Source organism: Arachis ipaensis, chromosome B05 (assembly GCF_000816755.2).
Source record: "Arachis ipaensis cultivar K30076 chromosome B05, Araip1.1, whole genome shotgun sequence".
NCBI classification, from domain to species: domain Eukaryota; kingdom Viridiplantae; phylum Streptophyta; class Magnoliopsida; order Fabales; family Fabaceae; genus Arachis; species Arachis ipaensis.
In genome coordinates, this window is record NC_029789.2 from 135,207,815 (window position 1) to 135,216,650 (window position 8,836).

The 8,836-nt window shown below is 41.1% G+C and overlaps 2 protein-coding genes across 2 annotated transcripts in view; both read left to right on the top strand.

Annotated features, from left to right (window-relative positions):
- The window catches only part of LOC107644311 (LOB domain-containing protein 41), a 5,266-nt gene extending 919 nt beyond the window's left edge, over positions 1-4,347 (top strand). Inside the window, exons 3-4 of the mRNA XM_016348150.2 lie at positions 2,918-2,923; positions 3,895-4,347. Of these exons, the coding sequence (XP_016203636.1) occupies positions 2,918-2,923; positions 3,895-4,024 (136 nt within the window). The 3' untranslated portion in view covers positions 4,025-4,347. The remainder of the gene's footprint in view (positions 1-2,917; positions 2,924-3,894) is intronic.
- LOC110272137 (LOB domain-containing protein 41-like) lies at positions 5,474-8,563 on the top strand. Its single transcript, XM_021123997.1, has 2 exons — positions 5,474-5,522; positions 8,040-8,563. Exons 1-2 carry the CDS (start codon positions 5,474-5,476, stop codon positions 8,561-8,563), a joined length of 573 nt encoding a protein of 190 aa, XP_020979656.1.

Consider the following 8,836-nt stretch of genomic DNA (forward strand, 5'->3'; position numbering starts at 1 on the left):
GTGAGCACGTAAGTGTTGTTGTTGGCGGCGGTGCAGAAGCTGATAGCGGCTCAATTGAGAGTGTCAATCCGGCTCGAGCCGATGATGGGGAGCTTGAGCTGGAGCTGACTTTGGGGTGTCAGTGGCTTTGATATTGACACGTATAGGGAGGGGTTGATTTCTTTGGCCAGTTCAATTTCTGTTTGTCGTACAAGAGAAGAGACATACTAGTTTTAGCCGCAGTTATAAAATATTTAATTAGATTTTAGTGGTAAATATATTAATATATGATATATGATATACTATGAGCTTAGGTTGGTGGTGATATATGTTTTTTGTTCACCCCAATTCACTTGCGACAAACTTGGGGTCTTTCAGATGTGTACATTGTGAAGAGAATTTATAGAATTAAATTTTCTCTTTTAGCAATTCAAAAATTGGTTCATATGATCATATTGTTGCAAATATGTATGTGTTTTCAGTTTTCAGTAAAACATTTTGGGTTTTGCAATATTGAATCTATAAACAATTATCATGACTAAACATTCAACCAGAAATCATGGAATATAGACTATAGACTGCGAATCAAATGCCCTTGACTCCTTGAGCCATCATTTCAGCAAACAAGTTGATGGCTTCCGGAATCAACTCATTTTCAAGACACCTATAAATCATTGAAGTTCATGTAAGGGAATCCTTGTCAAGCATGTTATTAAAGAGGTTACATGCCTTTAATACTTGCCCAGCACTAAGATAGCCAGCAATCATGAATGTGCATGCAATTGTGTTTTTGATGGATGATCTGTGAAACAAATTTTGAGCTTTTTCTAACTGGCCAGCATGAATGTAACCATTTATCATAGAATTAATTATTTATACTCTTCTATTTATTTTTTTAAAAAACACTACTTGTTAGTTGCTACTAATATATTGCAATACGCATTATAATCTATACATACTAAGTTATTGATATGTGAATTTTTTTAGTATCTAATATACTTAACGTATATTTAATCCATAATATATAATATATATGCTCATAGCTTGACCCAATTAGCAAAGCTAAGCCTAATAAAATAAAAAGGTCCGTCAATAAATGTGGCATCCACGAATATACCCGATCTCTTTAAAGAGGTTGGATGCCGACAAAAGGGAGTTAACCTACCTACCCGAAAGCAAGTATCTGCCTCCTAAATCTTGCCTATAATCTCTATCTTCACTAAAAAAAATAGACCTTAACAAACTCACAAGATAAAGGGAGCGATTATCCATCAGAAAAGATGGAACTATTCCAACAAAGGTGGTTATCAACTCTACTATAAATACACTGACACTCGTCAGGTATAATTTACGTTTTAATCTACTAAAAATCTGCCTAAAACCCTTGCTAACTTAAGTATCAGAGTCTCTTGTAGGTACCACCCGAAACCTCCTCACGAGAAACTCAGACAGGCGGCACCTCGGCATCAACAAGTCAGACGCTGCCACTCAAAGGGACCTGGACCTCATGTTCAGGCTCAAATCAATGTTTCAGGTAACCCTCGAAATATTGACGCCATTGCCAGGGACCTGGAGTTCATCCCTTAACGATGGCGAACAACCAATATGAAGACGGCCGTACGGCATCTGAATCTGAAGGCGAGCCCCAACCAGAGGGCAACGCCCTTGTACCACCTCCGCCACACCAAACTCATGATCCCCACGGGGAAGGACCCTCGGGGAATCCCCAGCCAAGACGGATTCATTCAGAAATCCGTCACCCCAAGGAGGAAGAGCCCCTTTAGACAGCAGAGATACTAGGTTTAGTCTGTGGCCAGCGAGAACAGCTAGAACAACTCGAGTACGAGACTGAACGACAACGGGAAGTAGAGCGGAAACTGCAGAGAGAGGTAAGGCGACGAAGAGAGCTAGAAAAAAAATCTCTTGGAGCTAGAAGCCAACCTTCGCAATCGAAATATCCGAACAGATCAGGAAGAAAGTCCTCTAGACAGAGAAGACCCATTCATAGAAGAGATCATGTAGGTCAAAGTTCCCAATAACTTTAAAACACCCGACATGGATCTCTATGATGGGACGACCGACCCAAGACACCACCTCAGCAATTTTAAAAGTCGGATGTACCTAGCTGACGCCTCTGACGCCACCCGTTGCAAAGCCTTCCCAACCACTCTGACTAAAGCGGCCATGAAATGGTTTGATAACTTACCCCTCAAGTCGGTAACCTGCTTCGACGATCTGGCAAAGAAGTTTCTGACCAGATTCTCCATTAAAAAATATAAGACAAAACACAGTCCAGAGCTTGCTAGGAGACAAACAAGAGGTCGGAAAAATTGTTCGAGATTACATGAAAATGGTTCAATAAGGTGTGCTTGGAAATCCAAAGCCTGTCCACTGAAGCAGTAATCATGAGACTAGTCAATGGCCTCAGGGAGAGACCGTTCTCCCAGTCCATATCTAAGAGACACCCAACTTCTCTAAATAAAGTTTAAGAAAGGGCAGAGAAATACATCAACATGGAGAAAATTTTCCGACTTAGGGAACCTTTCCCACAGCCAAGCCCACCCTACCAATCCCGGGAAAAGGAAAAACAGTCCAAAAAGAAGGAAAAGTAAGATACAGAGAAGCCTCAAAAGTACCACAATTATTCTCCTTTTAGAGTCTCTCTAGTAGATGTCCCTTCATCCTTGGTTGGAATTGTCTCTCCAACCTTGGTTGGAGTTATCTTGCCAACCTTGATTGTAGTTCCCACCTTGGTTATAATTGCCGCCTTGTTGATAGTATCCTTGATTTGGGTGGTCATAGAAATTGTGAGTAGCTGCCAATGTGTTTTCTTCTTGTTGTTGGAGTTGCAGACACTCATCAGTGTAACGAGTGTAGCAGGTGCATATTCCGCATACTCTCTGAGGGACTAACTGTTGACATTGTTGTTGTGGGGAAGGCTGAGGTTGTTGTTGATTCAGCTGTAACTGCTTCAGTATGTTGGTCATCTCTCCCAGAGTCTGTGTGAGAGCAGCAGTCTCACTACTAGAGGAAACCTCCGCAATAGCCTTGGGATGGTTGTTCCTGTGCCTGACATTCCGGGTAGACTCAGCCAGATCGGTGATCAGTTGCCACGCTTCTGTCGCCGTCTTGTACTTCTTCAGAGAACCATTACTTGCAGCATCTAGTGTAGTCTTATCCTGAGGCTTCATGCCTTGTGTACCAACTGGTCAATCTTGTGGTGGGGGCAAGAGTCTAAGAGATTCCTAAAGCGTTCCCAATATTCATAAAGGGTCTCTGACACGCCTTGGATGATGCAGGAAATTTCTTTCCTCAGTCTATCTGTAACTTCAGCTGGAACATATTTTTCCAGGAATTCCCTTCTGAGCAGATCCCAGTTAGTAACAACTGCTTCAGGTTGAGTGTAGAACCACTCCCTTGCCTTTTCCTCAAGAGAAAACGGAAAGGCATATAGCCAAATAGTAGTTTCATCTGCACCATGACGCCTAGTAGTGGAGCAGGCTGTCTGAAAATCTCTGAGGTACTTTAAGGGCTCTTGAGCAGGTAAGCCATGAAACTTGGGCAGTAAGTTGATTAGCGCAGTCTTCAGTTCAAAATTTGCAGCCATATTTGGGTGACGCGCTTGATACGGTTGCAGTGTAAAGTCTAGAGCTCTTGCTTCCTAGAGTGTAATCATTCTGGACTCCGCCATATTACCTACACGTAAATCAATAGAATCAGTAGTAAAGGAGCTTGTTTCTTCCTCAGATGGCACTTCAGATTCGCCTTCAGATGAGACTGGTGAATTGGTAGTAACCACTTCACCACCCTCAGAGGCTAACCGACGCCGAGCTCGCCTAATACGTGAAATAGTTCTTTCAATTTCAGGATCAAACGCGGCTAAGCTCGGATCAAGCAGTGAACACGTCATTCAAGTGAGCACGTAAGTGTTGTTGTTGGTGGCGGCGCAGAAGCTGATAGCGGCTCAATTGAGAGTGTCAATCTGGCTCGAGCCGATGACGGGGAGCTTGAGCTGGAGCTGACTTTGGGGTGTCAGTGGCTTTGATATTGACACGTATAGGGAGGGGGTTGATTTCTTTGGCCAGTTCAATTTCTGTTTATCGTACAAGACAAGAGACATACTAGTTTAAGTAGTTTTAGCTGCAGTTATAAAATATTTAATTAGATTTTAGTGGTAAATATATTAATATATGATATATGATATACTATGAGCTTAGGTTGGTGGTGATATATGTTTTTTGTTCACCCCAATTCACTTGCGACAAACTTGGGGTCTTTCAGATGTGTACATTGTGAAGAGAATTTATAGAATTAAATTTTCTCTTTTAGCAATTCAAAAATTGGTTCATATGATCATATTGTTGCAAATATGTATGTGTTTTCAGTAAGCAACGGAACATTTTGGGTTTTGCAATATTGAATCTATAAACAATTATCATGACTAAACATTCAACCAGAAATCATGGAATATAGACTTGAAGTGGCGAATCAAATGCCCTTGACTCCTTGAGCCATCATTTCAGCAAACAAGTTGATGGCTTCCGGAATCAACTCATTTTCAAGACACCTATAAATCATTGAAGTTCATGTAAGGGAATCCTTGTCAAGCATGTTATTAAAGAGGTTACATGCCTTTAATACTTGCCCAGCACTAAGATAGCCAGCAATCATGAATGTGCATGCAATTGTGTTTTTGATGGATGATCTGTGAAACAAATTTTGAGCTTTTTCTAACTGGCCAGCATGAATGTAACCATTTATCATAGAATTAATTATTTATACTCTTCTATTTATTTTTTTAAAGAACATTACTTGTTAGTTGCTACTAATATATTACAATATGCATTATAATCCATACATAGTAGGTTATTGATATGTGAATTTTTTTAGTATCTAATATACTTAACGTATATTTAATCCATAATATATGTTATATATGTTCATATAGCCTGATCCAATTAGCAAAGTCAGACCTAATAAAACAAAAAGTTTCGTCAATAAAGGTGGCATCCACGAACATACTCGGTCTCTTTAAAGAGGTTGGACACCGACAAAAGGAAGTCAGCTCTACCTACCCGAAAGTAAGTAACTGCCTCCTAAATCTCGCCTATAATCTTTATCTTCACTAAAAAAATGGATCCCAACAAACTTTCAAGATGAAGGGAACGGTTATCCATCAGAAAAGACGGAACTATTCCAATAAAGATGGTTATCAACTTTACTATAAATACACTGACATCCCTCAGGTATAATTTACGTTCTAATATACTAAAAACCTGTCTAAAGCCCTTGCTAACTTAAACATCAGAGTCTCTTGTAGGTACCACCCCTAACCTCCTCACGAGAAACTGGGACAGGCGGCACCTCAGTATCGACAAGTCAGATGCTGCTACTCAAAGGGACCTAGACCTCACGTTCAGGTCCAAACCAACGTTTCAGGTAACTCTCGGAACATTGACGCCATTGTCGGAGACCTGAAGTTCATCCCTTAATGATGGCGGACGACCAATATGAAGACGGCCGTATGGCATCTGAATCTGAAGGCGAGCCCCCAACCAGAGGGCAACACCCTTGTGCTACCTCCGCCACACCAAACTCATGATCCCCACGGGGAAGGACCCTCGGGAAATCCCCAGCCAAGACGGATTCATTCAGAAATCCGTCACCCTGAGGAGGAAGAACCCCCTTAGACAGCAAATATACTAGGTCTAGTCTGTGGCCAGCCAGAATAGCTAGAACAACTCGAATACGAGACTTAACGACAACGGGAAGCAATGCGGGAACTATGGAGAGAGGTAAGGTGATGAAGAGAGCTAGAAGAAAAAACTCTTGAAGCTAGAAGCCGACCTTCTCAATCGAAATAACCGAACAGATCAGGAAGAAAGTCCTCTAGACGGAGAAGATCCATTCATAGAAAAGATCATACGGGCCAAAGTTCCCAAGAACTTTAAAACACCTGACATGGATCTCTATGACGGGACGACCGACCCAAGACACCACCTCAGTAATTTTAAAAGTCGGATGTACCTAGCTGACGCCTCTGACGCCACCCGCTGCAAAGCCTTCCCAACCACTCTGACCAAAGCGGCCATGAAATGGTTTGATAACTTACCCCTCAAGTCGGTAACCTGCTTCGACGACCTGGCAAACAAGTTTCTGACCAGATTCTCCATTCAAAAAGACAAGACAAAACACGTCCCGAGCTTGCTAGGAGTCAAACAACAGGTTGGAAAAACCCTCCGAGATTACATAAAAAAAGTTCAATAAGGCGTGCTTGGAAATCCAAAGCTTGACCACTGAAGCCGTAATCATGAGACTAGTCAATGGCCTCAAGGAGAGACCGTTCTCCCAGTCCATATCTAAGAGACACCCAACTTCTCTAAATAAAGTTTAAGAAAGGGCAGAGAAATACATCAACATGGAGAAAAATTCTCGACTTAGGGAACCTTTCCCACAGCCAAGCCTGCCCTACCAATCCTGGGAAAAGGAAAAAGAGCCCAAAAAGAAAGAAGAGCAAAATATAGAGAAGTCTCAAAAGTACCACAATTATACTCCTCTTAAAGTCTCTCTAGTAAATGTCTACAGAGAGATATGCCATACGAAGAAGCTCCCGCCTCCTCGTCAAATTAAACATAAAAAGGCGGAAAGTCGGACAGAATACTGTGAGTACCATAGGCTCTACGGACATTCCACTAACGAATGTTACAACTTGAAGAATGTCATTGAAAAGCTGGTCAGAGAAGGCCAATTAGACAGATACCTGACTGACAGATCGGACTATCTAAGGAAGAGAAGGAGGGAGGAAGAGGAAAGACGATAAGAACATCCGCCTCATGTAAGAACTACGAATTAATTAGCCAATTTATTAACGTAAAATAATAACAATTTAATTGCCCAGAATATGTTCAAAATTTTATAATATTAATTAGAAAATATAAATATGATATTTGGACTCTGTAGATTTTTCTGAGTTGGAAAATGTAATTTTCTTCGAAAAATTGAGTAAAAACGCGTACCGGTAAATTAACCGGCAGTACCGGCTTAAATCTGTCCGGTATTGTGTAAGAATAATAAAAATAGTAGAAAACCTTAGAAAAATATTTAGAATTAAAAATCAGATACTAATTTTGAAGGTTTGACCCAAAGTTGAGCCAAACGGGCCAAAAACGCTAACGGATTGGACTGGGCCTAAGTTCGGCCCAAGCTCAATACATATAACCCAATTAATGAACCCCCCATTCAGCCACTCCATCCTCACAAACACAACAACACAGCTGCAAGTGAGAAGAGAGTGAGGGTTTCATTTTCACTATTCACCTCAAACTTCCCAAGCTCATAACTTGAGCTACGGAGCTCCAATCGCCGCACCTTTTGCGGCCACGCAATCACCACGAAGAGCTCTACAAAACTCACCCAAGAAACTGGTAAGGAAATTATGAATCCCTTCTCAGCCTTTCCTTCAAAAATTAAAAAATCTAGTGTTTGGGATTTTTGAAGTTTTGATATTTTGTTGTGTTTAGGACTAATCTAACTTGAGGAATCTATTGGGTTTTGCTTCCAAAACTGTTGGACAAGGTAAGAGTATCTTGAACCCTTGTGAAATTGTGATTAAGATGAATCCTAGGTTGATTGATTATGAATTATGTGTATATAGCTTGATGTTGTTATTGTTGGCACTTATTTGGACCTTTGGATTGATTGTTGGTGATTGGAGGCTTGAGTTGGACTCAATTTGGTAATTTAGTGCATATTGGGAATCGGCTAAGGTATGGTTTTGGTTTTCTTTATGTAATATATAATATTTCTGGACACTTAGGCTAGTGACCTATAGGATAGGTTTGGATTGTATTGGTTGTTGAACTTGTGGAATGATGATGTATAATGACTTGATGATTTTGTTTATTTTGATGAATTGTGATGTTGATGTTGATAAAATGATGTTGAATATTGAGATTGAGGTTGAATGAAGTTGATCATTGTCTTGCATTTTCCTGAGAAAATGCAAGAAAATGATGGAATTCTTCTCGGCTTTTGTTTCTAATATTCTTTTTTTTTTTCAGCTATTTTTAAATCTTTGCTATACAAAGCTTGCGGCCGGATAGTGAACCCGGTTTTCGGTTCGACCGGGTTGCTATCGACTGAAAGCTGGCACTTGTGCGAAGCAGCTGTTGAAGCCGTTCTTAGCGGCACGCCGATTAGGCAACAGGATGCTTCAGATGGCGGTGACCAGCTGCTAAACCCGTCTGATATTCGCCACGTGGTGAAGAGGGGGAAATCTTGCAGCTCCGATCATGTCCTTAAGCCCCGGAAGAGCCAGTTCAAGAGGCGCGCTGAGAAGTCGAAGCCGGAGCCGGAGGTTAAGCTGGATCAGGGTGTAGCTGAGTTGGTGGTGGAGGCTTGCGTAGTGAATGAGTTAGATGACTCGGCGAGCCCTGACTCAGGGTCTGGTCTGAGTGAGCACGTAAGTGTTGTTGTTGGTGGCGGCGCAGAAGCTGATAGCGGCTCAATTGAGAGTGTCAATCTGGCTCGAGCCGATGACGGGGAGCTTGAGCTGGAGCTGACTTTGGGGTGTCAGTGGCTTTGATATTGACACGTATAGGGAGGGGGTTGATTTCTTTGGCCAGTTCAATTTCTGTTTATCGTACAAGACAAGAGACATACTAGTTTAAGTAGTTTTAGCTGCAGTTATAAAATATTTAATTAGATTTTAGTGGTAAATATATTAATATATGATATATGATATACTATGAGCTTAGGTTGGTGGTGATATATGTTTTTTGTTCACCCCAATTCACTTGCGACAAACTTGGGGTCTTTCAGATGTGTACATTGTGAAGAGAATTTATAGAATTAAATT